Source organism: Stenella coeruleoalba (genome assembly GCF_951394435.1).
Source record: "Stenella coeruleoalba genome assembly, chromosome: 1".
NCBI classification, from domain to species: Eukaryota; Metazoa; Chordata; class Mammalia; order Artiodactyla; family Delphinidae; genus Stenella; species Stenella coeruleoalba.
Genome location: NC_137169.1, coordinates 115337795 through 115352696, shown reverse-complemented (window position 1 = coordinate 115352696; position 14902 = coordinate 115337795). Strand labels below are relative to the sequence as shown.

At 54.0% G+C, this 14902-nt stretch overlaps 2 protein-coding genes across 2 annotated transcripts in view; both read right to left on the bottom strand.

Annotated features, from left to right (window-relative positions):
* The window catches only part of PEA15 (proliferation and apoptosis adaptor protein 15), a 6632-nt gene extending 5479 nt beyond the window's left edge, over positions 1-1153 (bottom strand). The window contains exon 1 of the mRNA XM_079933587.1: positions 1030-1153. The gene's annotated coding sequence lies outside the window, so the exon portion shown is untranslated. The remainder of the gene's footprint in view (positions 1-1029) is intronic.
* Positions 1154-3626: 2473 nt separating this feature from the next.
* Positions 3627-13202, bottom strand: CASQ1 (calsequestrin 1; the record flags this gene model as incomplete). The annotated part of the gene is made up of 11 exons (XM_079939459.1): positions 3627-4749; positions 5977-6051; positions 6837-6937; positions 7172-7226; positions 7640-7685; positions 9029-9159; positions 9507-9580; positions 9916-10027; positions 10249-10349; positions 11108-11192; positions 12924-13202. 11 exons carry the CDS (start codon positions 13200-13202, stop codon positions 4609-4611), a joined length of 1200 nt encoding a protein of 399 aa, XP_079795585.1. The 3' UTR covers positions 3627-4608.
* Between the last annotated feature and the right edge of the window lie 1700 nt (positions 13203-14902).

The window sequence follows — 14902 nt, the reverse complement described above, 5'->3', positions numbered from 1 at the left end:
CCCAGAAGCCAGCCACTCCTAGCACCCTAAGCTCCAACTGGACCCAGCAAGAGAGGCCACCAGCAGCCCCTACCCTCACTACTCACCCGGATTCAAAGCACCAGGCTCACTCGCCCTCAAGATCCTGTCTCCCGGTCCTGGATTGAGACCAGGATTTTCTACCATGTTTTCTCACTGTTTTAAAGAGGGGCGATCTGAAGCCCAGGGCTGGGAGAAGAGGTCCAGAAAATTAGGGTGGACTTGGGGACGGTGGCCCCCACTCAGCTGTCCTGTTAGACTGATATTCTGCCAGGAGACTTGCACATGGGAGACAGTGGGAGTGAGGTGGGAGCTTGGATGCGTAGCGCAGGGCCCTTTGTGATTTGCTGTGTGCAGTCGATGTGTGTAAGAGTCACATGGGTGTGTGTCACCGTGTGTGCTGGCGTGTCTCTTGTAGGTGTGTGTGTCCCTGTCAGTTTTGATACAGATTATATGAAATTAATTAGGGGCTTTACGTTAGCTACTTCTCTCCTGTACACCCCCCAGCTCCCGACTCCTTCCCTCCGGGCAAGCCTTCGACAATCCCACCTCTACCCCAGGTGCAGAGGACTGGGTGAGGGCACGTGGTGCCAGCTGCCGGGTTTGAGCCCTCGGAGCAGGGGCGGCTGCCGGCGGAACTGAGGCAGGGCTGGGCCGGGAGACCGCCAGCCGAGGCGAGTCCGAAGCCAGAGAACGGGAGGGAGGGGCGGGAGCTGGCCCGGCCGAGCCGGCTGGGCGGGAAGCAGGCTCCATCCTAATCCCCAGGCCCCGGTCCGACTCCCAAACTGCTGGTCAGAGTGGAACGGGCGGCCGGAGCCACGCCGCTTCCAGCACACACCGCGCTCGGAGCGCACCGACAGAGACGGAGCCCGTGGGGCCTGACACGGAGCGGACCCCTCCGGGGCCCCCACGCTCCGCATCTGTCCCCAGGCGTCCCGGATCGACGCCCCTCCAAGCCCAGATCCTCAAATCTGCCCCTCCCCGCGACACTTCCCCTCTCGGCCCTCTCACCGCCTCCGGGGCTGAGCGCTCGGGGAGCGGGCACTCCGGCGTCCCCGGTTCCTGAGCAGCGTCCGGAACCTCCTCCTCGGCTCCCGCCGCCGCCGCCGCCGCCGCTTCTGCTGCCGCCGCCGCCTCTTCCGCCCGCGGAGCCGGAGCCCGAGCCCAGCGCCGCCTCACCCCACCCGGCTGGCCCGTGATGTCAGAGCCGGGGAGGGGCGGGGGGCGGGGAGCGGCGGGAGAGGGGGTGGGGAGGCAGCAGGGGGCTGGGGTTCTGGAAGACTCCTGGGACGGGGGCAGAAGTGCGGGAGGGCTGGAGTAGCGACGACGCCTCCTCCCCTAAACAGCGAGCCCCAATTCTCAGATTTAATTCTTCCCAAAGGGACACACTCCTTCCCTTACGACCTTTCGGTGACCACAGTGGCTGGGACCCTGGGAGGCAAAGAGTAAGTTAGGGTTTAAGGGTTTGGAAGTCCTTTGGCCTCTGGATCCTCTTAGATGCTTGACTCAGTATTTGTAAAAACCTTTTGCCCTTATGGGTCAGGGGAGCCGTAGTAAAAGGCAGCTCAGATTTATCCACCTTGGAAGGTGGGGGAGGAGGAAGGAGTAGGGGCAAGAAGCAAAATGGGGGCCCCCTTCGCCTGCTCTGGAGCCACAGATCTTCCTTCTCCAGGATGATGCCAGCTGGCCCCTTGTGTTCCTCTCACCTTTCCCAAATATACCACCCTCCCGCCTTCCCCCCACCATGATGTAATTGTATTTCTGGGGAGAAAAAGAGCAGCAGTGAGCTCAGCATGCAAATATAGACAACTTGCAGAGCCACGCTCGGCTCTGTCTCCTAGCTCTGCCCCTCTGCCCAGGCCCAGCATGGCAGCTCTCACTTCCCTTCTACCCCAGGGACTTTCCTCCCCCAGATCCTTAGCCATACTGAAAGAGGGAAGGAAGAAGATGATCTGTTATCATCTCCAGCCTAAGAGGTCTCTCCTCAACTCCGGCAGAGCCTGGCCCGGGGACAAGGTCTGAGCCCCATCAGCTCCAGGAGCGCCCCGGCTTCACTTCAGTTCCAGCCTGGCAGAGACCCCTCAGGAAGCCTCAGGTGAGCCCATCCTTTCTTGAGTCTACACTGCCCCTAGAAGAGGCTCAGGCTGCTGCTGCTTTGGATTTCACAGCCCTTCTCTTTGCTTTCGCCATCCTCTTCCCCCAGTGTGCCATGTCACTGCCCCTTTGACAGCAACACACCCTCATAATTTGCCTTTGCATATATCTCATTTGTTCTGAGTTGTAGGGCCAAAACTCATTTTGTGGACCCATCTTTGAGACTCAGGGAAGCTGAATGACTTATCTACAGTCAGTGAAAGGTCCAGGTCTTTCAGGTACAGGGGATTTGGGCTTCATGCTGACTCTGCTCCTTTCTTAGGTAGGTTATGCCTCTGAGCCTCATTAAGGGCAAGACGGGGACACTGATGCCTATCTCACAGTGTTCTTCTGAGTTTTAGAAATTGTAAGTCTCTAGTGACTGGCACAGATGGGTGGTTAAAACATGGGAGCTATTATTTAGTCCGGGGCCTTCCACTGACCTATGCTAGAGAGTTAAGTTCCATAATATTTTTGTATTGGCCCAGTGCCCGTACTATGTATTAAACATTTATTAAATGGGTGCAAGTTGGATGAATACGTGGTTTCTACTCTATACTCCTGCCACCAATTCCAGGAAGACTTCCTGGATTTGTCTGTGGAGGGTGAAAACTCCTCTCACCTCAGGTCTCATTCTTCCATACTCAGAGATCCTCTAAGTTGTCCAGCAACACTTTTATACCCAGTCCATGAAAGCTGTAACATCTGTTAGTTATGGGCTTGTTCAGTTGTTTGGTTCCTCCCCCCCTACTCCTTACTCCTTTACACTTACCCCAGCCTGGGCCTGTGCTGGAGAGAATGTGGGTCCTTCCTGCCAAGATCGCCAGCAGGCTCAGGTCTGGGGGATGCCCTTTGAACAAAGCTCAGCGTCTCCTCTGCACTCCCATAACCACCACTCTGATCCGTGTTCTCCTACCTCCATCAGATTATTATAACTGTCTGATAAAGAGTTGGACTCCCTGCCTCTGGTATCTCCATCGGCTTCCTTCCCTCTATCTATCCTGCTCATCACTGCCAGATTAAATGTTGCCCTTCCTCCCCAGCTCACAGGACTAAATCCAAACACCTCTGCGACCTAGCCCCGGATGCCCACCCAACCTCGTGGCCACCACTTGAACCTCTCTTCTTGTCTCCTTGGTCTCCTCTGTGCCCCAACATGGCACACGCATTCTGGCAGTGCTTTTGATGTTTTCACTACTTGAAATGTCTCCTCCCCAACTCCTTTGCCCTAATCAAATCCCACTATTCATTTAAGGCCTAGAAAATGCTCACTTCCTTTATGAAGCCGTCAAAGCCCACTCTCATCTCTCTCTTCTGAGGCCATTGTATTCATTTGTTCCTTCTTTTAACAAACATTTATTAGGGACTACTTTTGGTGTGCCAGGCCCTGTGGACACAGAGAAAAAGCCTGGGGTCCTGCCTTCAAGGGGCTCACAGTCTGGTGGGGAAGACAGACATGTAAATGAAGAGCTAGTACTAGAATAGAGGTGGACAGAGAGAGTGCAGTGGGAGCCCAGAGGAGGGAGCTGCAGGAGGGGCCACCTTTGGGAAGGCCGCACCGAGGAAGTGTTTTTGGGGCTCAGTCTTGCATTCAAATAAGAGCTGCAAGGGGGGGTGCTATCAAGCAGCACATAATCGCTTAATTACATATTGCTTTGTATTTTTCTTCAGTTCTTTAGTGTGCTTGTCTTGACTTCCCAGTGAGGCTAATCAGCTCGAGAGCAGAGACAGGCCCAGCACTCTCTGTTCTCCCAAAGCCTGACAGCACTGCTGGACAAACACCATGTGTTCAGAAAAGCCTTTTTGACTTGCAGCAGATAAATAATCCAAGCTTCTCTGGGATAACTGCCTAGAGGGAGGAGCCCCACCCCCCTGCTATCACAGTCCCCTAACAAGGTACCCACACCTTAAATCCCCATCCTCTGGCTGCCTCCCTCCTGCCATAGGGGTGAGACCTCATCAGCAGACACTTGTTCATGTTGCCCCAGGTCGTTTATTGAGGTCTCTCATTTGACCCAAGTACATTAACAAGAGATTGCTAAGATATAGCTCCAAACACAGTACCCTCCCGTCCCCCTGGCCAGGGATAGGACAGTCAGAAGGATAGAGGACTTGAGAGAGTGGGGGAAGAGTGTGCTCAGCTGGAGGGAGCAGAAGAGAGATAGGGGCCCATAGATACGGCAAGAGGGAAGTCACAAGAAAGCATGTAGGGAGTGATGGAAGAAACAAATAATCGATACAGGGACATGGTGGGACTGGAAACAGAAGTCAGATGGGATAGCTGGGCTGGTGTGTAGGGAAAAGTAGCTCCTTGAATCTCAGCACGCAGCATAGAGACCCCAGTGGGCCCCATGGCAGAGAATGACCTAGTGTCCCTGGAGGAGCTCAGGGAAGGACAGGGAAGGAGGAGGGGGCAGGAGGACAGCAGGTGGGGCTAGGAGATGGCTGCCACAGCAACTAGTCATCATCGTCGTCGTCATCGTCATCATCATCCTCTGTGTTGATCTCGCCCTCCAGTACATCCTCCAGCCAGTCCTCCAGCTCCTCAGCAGAAGGCAGGTCCTCTTCATCATCCATCTCCATCCATACGCTGTCCGCCTAGGACATGGCACAGACAAGGCGTCAGAACTAAGCCCGATTCAGGTCTTTAGGCCTGTCCTCCCACTCACTGGACTCTGTACATCCTCTGTCCCTTCTCTTCATCTGTCAGTGGGCAGGAAAACTGTCCAGGTGGGGGTCTAGGGTGGAATAGTGACAGTGGGAGTAGAAAGAATTGCTGGATCAGCAAATAGACCTTCTCCCTTCAGTCTTTCTTACAAGCTCTTGCCATGCTGAGCTTCCTAAAACAGACCTCTCTATCATGCCCTTAATGCAAAACCACTGGTGGTTCTTCATGGCCTGGAGAATAAAGTCAGCAACTCTTTAGCATTCAAGACTTTCCAATACCTGCTTTTCTAGCACCATCCTCAGAGATCTCTAGACTCTCAAGCCATAAGAAACGACTTGCCTTTTCCCAAATCTGATATTCATTTTCCTACTTTTTGACCTTTTGCACTAACTTTTTCCATCAGTTTGGAAATGACTCATATAATTTGCACTTGTAGAACTCTTATACACGGTACAATCTCCAGTGTGTTTTAATTTTTTTAATTGTTTAGATTTAATTAATTTTTTATATTTTAAAATTGAGGTATAGTTGATTTACAACAATCTCCACTTTAAACTCCACTCCTTTTAAACCCTCTCTGATTCTCAAGCAGAAGTCACTTTGATTTCTCTGTCTTCCTGGTGTTTTCTTCGTATCTCTATTATAGAGTTTATCAGATTTGGCCTGGTAGTTAACGGAATACCTACCTCCTCAGTTAGACTGAGAATTATATGAAAGCAGGCTGTGACTTATTCAACTCAACAAATATCTTTGAAGCATCTATCTATGTGTCAATGAGAAGATTTCTGCTCTCAAAAAGCTCAAAGTCTACTGGAAGAGACAGACATGATACATGAATAGCCATATAAAAGTCATGTTCTCAATGCCAAATGGGCTCTGGGAGTGCCAAGGAGGGAACAATTCCAAATGGGAGATCTGGAAAGACTTCATGGAGAAGAGAGGATTTGAACTGGGCCTTGAAGGACGAGCAGTCAGTTCCAACAGGTAGAGGCAGGGGTGTGTTCAGGGCAGGAATCTCTCCCTCTTTCCAGCCATTAGACTGGGCATGTCTAACTCCTCTGGGGAGGGCTCAATTCCTAGTTAGCAGAGCAGAGGAGGACTAGCTATGTTGGGAAGGAGAGTTGGGGGTCAACCGGGGATGAGGGAAGGAAACTCACATCAGTAACATTGACGACTCCTATCTGTGGGGCTGACAGGTCGATGTTAAACGTCTTCTCCCAGTATGGAACCAGCTGTGGAGAGAGCACATATGGCAACTTAATGGAGGCTAGGAACACCTGAGTCCAGGAGGGTGAGTGTGAGTGTGAGGGTCAGCCATGGGTAGAGAGAGGACAGTGAACCCACGGTAGATTGGTGGATAGGTCCAGCTATAGTGCCTGAAGGGAATGGGTAGAACTAAGCAGTTAAAGGGTAGATATCCCCAAAGGAAAGTATCAAGAGGGTCAGCTGGGGACATTGGTCCCTCCTTTCCGCGGAAAACTTGATAGGAAACCTTGTTCTGCTCCTGGATCTGCTACTGATTGGCCTTGTGACTTTGGGCAATCACTTCTCCCTGGACCTCAGTTTCTGTATCTCTAAACTAAAGTAGTTCTAGTCTGTAATTGCCAACGGTCCTCACATTTCTGTGTGTTCATCTAGTTCCTCTTTCAACGAAGAGTGTTAGGTGTTGGGGATTCAGCTGGGAACAGAGCCGTGCCCTGAGACATGGAATCTCTGTGCTTTGATTCTGTGGTTGTGGACACCCACATGCAGGGTTAATGCGCCCTTCTGCTCCCCCAAACTCTGGATTTCTCTAGAAGGAGCCTGGGCACATGAGCTCTCTGCTCAGCCTCTGCTCTGGGAATCCTGTTGTTCCCACACTTCGCGTCATCCTGGTTCCCCTTTCTCAGGATGCGCTCGGTGCCCCTGAGCATGCGACAGGATCCTCCACTAGGAGATGGGGAGAGGAACTCTGAAACAGGCTCCCCCTTGAGATGTGCCCTGCCTTGAATAGCAGTGCCTGAGTGATATCTCTTACCAGGGGGAAGTCATCAGGGTCAATCCAGATGATGCTCAGGTCAGGATTTTCAGTGTTATCTTGGGCCACAGCCTTGAGAATCTCTAAGAACTCATAGCCATCTTGGAGGGAACACAGGTGATAAGTGCACGGTGGGGCACAGAGGAAACAGGAGTCCAGCTCTCTTTTCCCGCCTCCCACAACTCCGCATGTCTAGCCCCAGGCTGCTTGTAAACTGTGCTCTAAAAAAACCTGTCTTATGTGTTAAAAGCCTATGCTCTGATAAATACCCCATCTCCCTCTCTCACCAGTGCCCCCGCCCCCGCCCCAAATCCAATCCAGTATTCCTCCCTCACCAGGATCAGTTTCCTCTGCAAAGGCCACAATATGGATTCCATCCAGATCGTCCTCCTGTGGGGGGCAGGGAGGGGAGACCTTAGCTATACTCACTGAAGTTAGAGAGCCCAGAACAGGCCCTAGATCTACCTTGGACCTAACTTTTGTGGAAATCCAGCTTCTGGAGCAGGTGTATTCTTGTGGTGGTGAGCCTTTTCCAAGTACGCTGCCCCCTTCCACCCCAGGGTCCCCACACCTCCGCTGGCAAACCCTTCAGCCCCAGAGCTTAGAGCTCCTCCCTTGTCATCGTCATCAAGTTATGTGTGTCCCCCAACTCCTGACATGTTCTCAGAACAGAAACCCTCCACCTTTGCTGGTACACTGTCTTTCCTATAAGCAAGACATGAGGAGCAGCAGGGTTGGATGTTTCTAGGACTTGAGTTTTCCCATGCTCCTGCGAGGGCCTGGGCCCCATCCGGGGCACTCACCCAGGTCTCATACATACTCTCAGGCTTCAGTTTCCTCAGGGTTGATCTAGAAGAGAAAGAAAGTCACTACTCAGTGGGCAAGAAGGACACCCTTGGCTCCAGAGGGTCCCCACAGCAGAGGCTGCCACAGGGTCATGCCTAGGGCATAGACAGCTTGCAGCCCTGAACAAAGCCATCTGTCAGAGTCTAAGCTCTGGGCACCAGGCCCAGATAACTGCATGGTTAAAGCAGGTAGGAGAGAGGAGGGTGGGCAAGGGGACTGGAAGAGAGACTTTCGGGAGAAAGAACTGGACATCTGGGTGTTCATTCACTCATTCATTCATTCAATAACACTGAGTGTTGCAGATGTTCTAAATGCTGTGCGAGGTGCTGTGTAGACAGAGTTGGACGAGGCAGACATATTCCTGCCCTGACGAAGCGGACCATAATCAGGTGGGAGAGAGTGAGAGAAGTAGTGTTTACACTGATGAACGGGTATTTCCAGTTGTGGAGTACTGTGAAGGAAGAGAATCATGTGTGAATGTAGGCCGGGGTTTCTCAACCTCAGCACTAGTGACATTTGGGGCCAGATAATTCTTCATTGCGGGAGGGCTGTCCTGGGCACTGTAGGCTATTTAGCAGCATCCCCGGCCTCTCCCCACTAAATACCAGTAGCTCTCTCTCCAACCACAATGCCTCCAGCCATTGCCAAATACCCGCTGGAAGACAACATCCTCCCCCTACCTCGCCACTCCCTCCACCCCTGTTGAGAACCACTGGTGTAGGTAATGTATGAGAAAGAACACAGGCCAGATCTGGATGAGAATCCAGTTCTGACACTACTCGTGGACTCTTTTTTTTTTTTTTTTTTTTTTTTGCGGTACGCGGGCCTCTCCCGTTGCGGAGCACAGGCTCCGGACGCGCAGGCTCAGCGGCCATGGCTCACGAGCCCAGCCGCTCCGCGGCATGTGGGATCTTCCCAGACCGCGGCACGAACCCGTGTCCCCTTCATCGGCAGGTGGACTCGCAACCACCGCGCCACCAGGGAAGCCCTCGTGGACTCTTTTTAACTGAGGTTGTTAAAAGGATTAAGTACAATAAGAGAGAGAGCACCTGGGAGTTCCTGGCAGACCACAGGCCCTCAACCCTGGTCTCAGTCAACATCACAATGAACCGTACACACTTATGGAGCACGTTCTGTGTGTGCTCCGGGCTCTGGGCTAAGTGCTGGGGTGCAAAATATTGTGCAAAATGGTCAGTGTATCAATAAGAACTGATACCAGAAGTGTATTCATCTCTAGGAGAGACCTGCCTCCTGGCTGGCTGAGATCCCCCTAGCCCATCTCACAGACCCGTGTTCTAGCCTGGGGAGGAGCCTACCCTGCTCAGAGGGTTGCCCCTGCTCCCCACCTCCTGTGCTCCTCCACGAAGCTGACAATCTCCTCTTCGCTATTGGGCTTGTCCGGGATGGTCACAGGCTCTTCCATGAAGGCCTCGTAGAAATCGATCTCGTTCAGCTTCAGGGTCAGCTTCTTTGCCACCTTTTGGGGGAGGGGATGGGGGAGTGGGGCAGGGGACACGGGGTCATGGTGAGAGGAAGTATTATGGGGGAGCAGATGTCAGGCAGGGAGTGAGACAACCTGGGCCCTTGTCACTGCCTCTGTGACACTGGACACGTGTCTTAACTTCTCTGGGCTTTGGTTGAAGATGAGAGAGGGGTGGGTTAGATAATTTAAAATCTGTGGGATGGGGGAGGCCCGAGGTGGGGTGGAGTTGGGGAGTACTGGTGTGTAGTGGGGGAGGAGGTCCCCCATTGATTCTGGGAGAGGGGGCTGGAGGGCAGCTGAGGGGAGTGAGGGAGACCCAATGCAGCAGCAGGGGGGAGAACCTTGCTGTCGAAGGTGGCGAAGAAGGGGATGTAGGGATGAAACTCCTCCGCTGCGTCCTCGTAGGCTTTGTAATCTGAGGGGGGAATGCAGAGTCAGTCTCTGGGGGAGCCAGGGTCTGCCAGGGAACCATCCCCCCTCTGTCTCTCCCCAATTCTTCTTCGGCAGGTGGGGTTCATTCTGAGACCCACCCCCTCTAGACCTCTGAGAGTGGTTACATACAGTGGTGGGGTGGGGGGAAGGGGAATGCCTTGGTGCCTGTCTGTGAAACCCGCAGAGTGCAGGGAGATCAGAGCAGTCAATCGATGGACCCACCATGGCAAGAGCCAGTGCTGGGTGAAGTGGGGATGTAGGAGGACAGGTGAAGTTGGGGACCAGCGGAGGGGACCGTGGAGTCTGAGGGTTACCCACGCTCTGAGTCTTTGCTCTTGAAGTAGCCAATGAGTTTGTTCTCATCTTCGATATTCTCAAATGCCTGCAGCTCTCGTTCACCCTCAATAAATTCCACAGGGTCCTCTAGGACCTGGAAGAGCAAGGACATTGAAGGAAGAGAGTGAGTTTCTGAACTCAGTGGTAGAGGCAAGGAGAGGGATCAGGGAAAAGTGGGCTGGGAAACGAGGAGGAAGGGGCTCTGTTGCCTGTGTGTGTGTGTGTGTGTGTGTGTGTGTGTGTGTGTGAGGCTGCAGTTGGTCGGAAGGGCGTGAGGTCTTAAAGCAAGGCCATTAGGTCCAGCGGAGTCCTCACATCAAGCAGAAACTCCACCAGGGTATCAGCAGAAAACTCGCCGTCATATTCAATGACTTCATCTCCCTTGAATACGTAAATGCTGTCCTCTTCAGTTAGTCCTAGGGAGTGAGCCAGAGGTGTGCCATGATTGCAACCGTCCCACAGGTCCAAGGGTCCAAATCCAGGGTTGCAGCCCATTCCATAATCCCACTAGACCACACATCCTTCACCTGCCCAGCGCACCTCCACTGCCTCTCAGCCCCTCCATCCCCGGTGTCTGTGCCCCTGGATTTAGCCTAGGTGGCTAGTCTGGCCCCAGGGGCTCTCCAGGGGGAAGCTGGGGTCAGGTGGGAACGCTAGGGGAGGACGCAGGGAGATATAGGTCCTAGCAAGATGTCTCCCCCCTTTCTCTGCCTGCCATAACCAGAGACAGATCTTCCTCTTACCTCCTCTGAGGACTCTAGTTGCTGATTCCCAGTCCAGCACTTTAACCTTCAGCTATTACTGACCAGATGACTTCACTACTGGCCACCCCTCCCCCATCCACATCCGGAGTCCAGTCTCAGGCCTGTGCTGCCCCCTGGTGGCTGGTGCTGCAATACCCAGCCCGCGGCTCTGGAGGGGGAGGGGTTGGAAGAGGAGTTTGCAGAGGTCTCTCCAGCCCCACTTGTGTTCCCTGATTTCCCCTTTCCTCCAGAACTTAGCCCCTATTTTTAGGTAGGTATAAATAAGGCCATCTTCACCTCTTTCTGGGATTTGAGCATGGGTCTCTATAAGGAATAAAGGAGAGGCTGGAACCCCCAGCCATAACCCTCCAAATTTCAGTATTTTCTCACTGGTCACCTTCCCCTCCCTGCTCCTCCCACCTCTCCCTTACCTAGTTTCTTGGCTACAGCCGTGTCCTTCTCGGAGTCCACCATCCCGAAGCCAACACCCTTGTCTTCTAGGACTTGGGCTGCTAACTGAAGGGAGAGTTAGGGTTAAAATCAGCCTCTGGAATTCTTAGTAACCACTATTCCCGATCTCATGCTTGCGAGCTGGGTCATTTGGGATGCAGGGAATATGAGTTAACCTTGACACTGTGCTAGGATGCAGGACATCTCCACTTTCCCTACCACGCCCCCCTCCACCCTTTTGGTCTGTGGTCCAATTTTAACTCCTGAGCAGCTATTGCTCATTTACAACTTGCTTATTCTGTTGACCTTTAAGGCACTGCGCATGTACTTCCAGGTTCCTTAGGGATGCTGAGGGGTCTAGCTTCAGGATGACTGAGGCTCTTTCCTCCTTCGGAGCTGAGCCCTGTACTCCATACTGATCAAAGACCACGCTCAGCGTGGGGGTGATGTTACACGTCCCTGGGATTCTTCTGAGTGAGTCCCAGTGGGGAGAATTTTGGAGGGCAAGAGGGTGGGGGGCGTGGGGCTCTGGTCACCCTCGAGGCAGAGAGACTGACAAAGAGATTAGAGATGAAATAGGCCCTGTTTTCCTCAATGGGGTGGGACTTTCCCTTTCGCTCTCTACTTCAAGCTGTCCTTAGGCTGTGGAGAGTCACACCCTAGGTCCCTGTCCTCATGGGTCTCCCAGCGGGGCTCTCAACCCTGATGCACTCTGCCTTGGGCGTGGTTTGCAGCTCTACCCCACCTAACACAGACTCGGGGCGCTCGGACTCTCAGGAGGCTGGGACAGGTGGATGGCCAGGGATGCTCGGCACTGAGGATAAAAATACTCCGCTCGTTAATCAGGCGGCGGGTTCCGGCACCCGGCAGGGGCACACAGAAATGAGAACCTACCGTCCTGGTGTCTTGCCCTGAAATACTCCAAGCTCTGGGCAAGCTGGGGCCTCTCCGTCCTGCCAGACTAGAGGAGGGGCTGCAGCAGCTTGGACAAGGAGACTGCAGCACAGCCCGGCTCCTGGAGGGCTGTGTGACCACATTTCCCGGTCATCCCCAAACATGGGCTTTTTTCTTGTCACCATAGGCTCTCTCTCTCCTTTGCGCCCCAGGTCAGCTTGGGGGTGAGGAGAATCTTCCCACGAAGACGAGTTGGGGAAGGCATGGTGAAGCCTCCTCCAAACACAAGAATTTTCCAATCGGGGTGCCCAGCTTGATCCAGTAGGGGCAGATGGCAGGGGGAGGGGACTGAGAGGCCAGTGGGAGGCACGGTGGGCTCTATTAAACCTTTAGCCATTAAATCAATGACATGCAAGCAAAATGTCAATAACGTTTAAATTTATACTCAGTTTGGATCTCTTTGGGGTGCAGCCCCTAAAGTGTATGGAGAGAGGGTACGTTTTGGTTAGGAAAGTAGATTTGGGGGTGTACTGCAGTTCTTCACCTTCCCCTGAAGAACCTCTTTTCCTTTTTTGCCCCCCTTCCAGGGTCACCTCAGTCTTAGCCAAACCTGGTACTACCACCCTCCTCTAGCATGGAGGAGAGATTCCCCCCTACAGCACCCCCCTCCCTCCTAAAATTGCCTGGCTACGGTGGTACTTTGGGGGTTCCTGAATCTCTGTTTCTCTCTGGCTAAGGTCATACGCCGCTTGGGTCCTGTTGGTCCTGTTGGTCGAGACAGGGTCCTGCTGCCCTGCCCCTCACGCCCAGATCCCACTCTTAAAGATCTACGTGGAGTTGCAGGATAGAGGGGTGCAGAGAGGGACTGGGCCGCTCTGCAGGCCTGCGGAGCCCGCCACTCACCTCCAGGATCAGCTCCTCCATTTCAAACTGTCTTTGTGAGGCCTTGTCGTCCTCGGGGGGTTCGTGGTAGAGCAGTGCCAGCACCTCGTACTTCTTGAACACATTCTTGTAGTTCTTTGCGTTGACATTGACCACACGGTCCACACCATCATACTCGGGGAAGTCCAGCCCGTCTTGCCTCTGCACCCCTGACTCGAGTGTCCCTAGCACCAGCAGTAACAGCAGTGCCAGCCGCAGGCCGGGCACAGCTCTGGCCCCCATCCCGTCTGCAGCACTCATGGAGGTAGTGGGATCTGGGTCGGCTCTCCTGGTCCAGAAGAGGTTAGCTGGGGTAGGGAGGGGCCCCTGGGTCCCAAATCCTGAGTTAGGGGCTCACGGTGGGGGTGGGGTGGGGAAAGGCCCAGAGCAGTGGACGGAGGACACTGCTATAGGTCCTGGAGAAACTGCCGACAGAGCCAAGAGAAACAGGGTCAGGGGGAGGGCGAGGAGCAGGGGGCGGGGAGGGAACCGGAGCTGCCCTTGAGGTTGGCACCCCTCGGCCCCCACCTGGTCCCGTCTAAATATGTCTCCAGGATTGGCAGGAGAGACGGATAACCTCCTGAGGCCAGGACGGCCCCGTGAGGGCCGGGATCCTCCTACTTCCAACACCTCTCACCCAGGCTCCCAGAGCCTCCTCCCCTGCCCCTCCCCCCCAACGTCCAGGGCTCCTCGGCCCCTGTCCCCACACCAGCCTAGGAGCTCATCGCCATATTAAGAAAGGAAAAAGCTGGAGCTAAAAATAAGACCAGATGAGTCGGAGGTAAATGAAGCTGGGGCTGGGGGAGGGGAGGCTTGGGGGTAATCAGGGAGAGTGGAGTGAGGGCAAGGGTACTCAGAGAGAGGGAAATGGGGCCCGCAGAGGCGGAGGTATTCTGGGTCAGAGGTTAAATTTGTCGTCCATTTGTAAAAAGGGGGGCAAATGTGGTATTGCCTCTAAGTCCTAAAACCTGGGACTCTCCTCTAGGTCAAGTCTGTTTCTTTGATCCCGTGGAGGAAGCCGGGTGGAGGGGGGGGGAGTACAAATGCAATCCAGGCTGCAGGAAAGAGACCCCCTGCACTTCCCTTTAAAGAACCAAGACCAAGGATGAGGTCATTCTCTGAATAAAAGATGGAGCCGAGTCCAGGACTGGCGCCCTGGCTCAGCTCCAGCCAGTTTCCTTTGCTTCACTCAACACTCCTGACTGGAGTATGCAGAGGAAGGACGGGGCGTGGGGCGTGAAGTGCTGGCCCTTGGAGTCCTTGGAGATGCGGATCTGGGGCTTCTCTGCCCACAGACACGAGAGGAGAAGGAGAAAGTCGTTCGGCTGCTGCCTCCTGCTTGTACTCTCTACTCTGATCCTACGGGACTGGTTTTCTAGGGCACAGTGGGAAGGAGGATTCCCCTGGCTGAATGATTCCAAGGAGAGCGAACTGTGACTATTCATTCCTACGTCTTTGACAAGACAAAAAGGATCAGGTATCAACGGTAGGGAAAAAAAATAACACTGGGAAACGTGAAGAGGTGGGGCCCTGTGCCCTGAACCAAGGATGCTGCTTAATTCTGTGCAAAGCAGAGCTGGTGCAGAGGGGCTCTAAATTCCCGGATCCCAGCTTGGGGGTGAGGGCGGAGTGGATGGGCTCAGCTCTGGGTACCTTCAAGGACCCTCTTCACGGCCCTCCAGGGCTCATGCACAGGTAAGCAGGGGCACGAGGGAGACCAGAGAGAGGCTAGATCAAAGCCCCCACGCCCACCCTGAGGTGTCTCCGATGTTGGAGGCACAGCGGGTGTTTTGCACCATGAAGTTACGTTAGAGGAGTGACCTTTCCGCACTCCCACAGGGCAGACCTTACACGGCTAAGCAAGGAAGGCCAGGGAAAATCTCAAGAACGTGGCGGGAGTGGGTCCAAGAGAGACAGCTGTCGTTGGCACAGGAGAGGCCAGAGGTAGCTAGGCGGGGCAT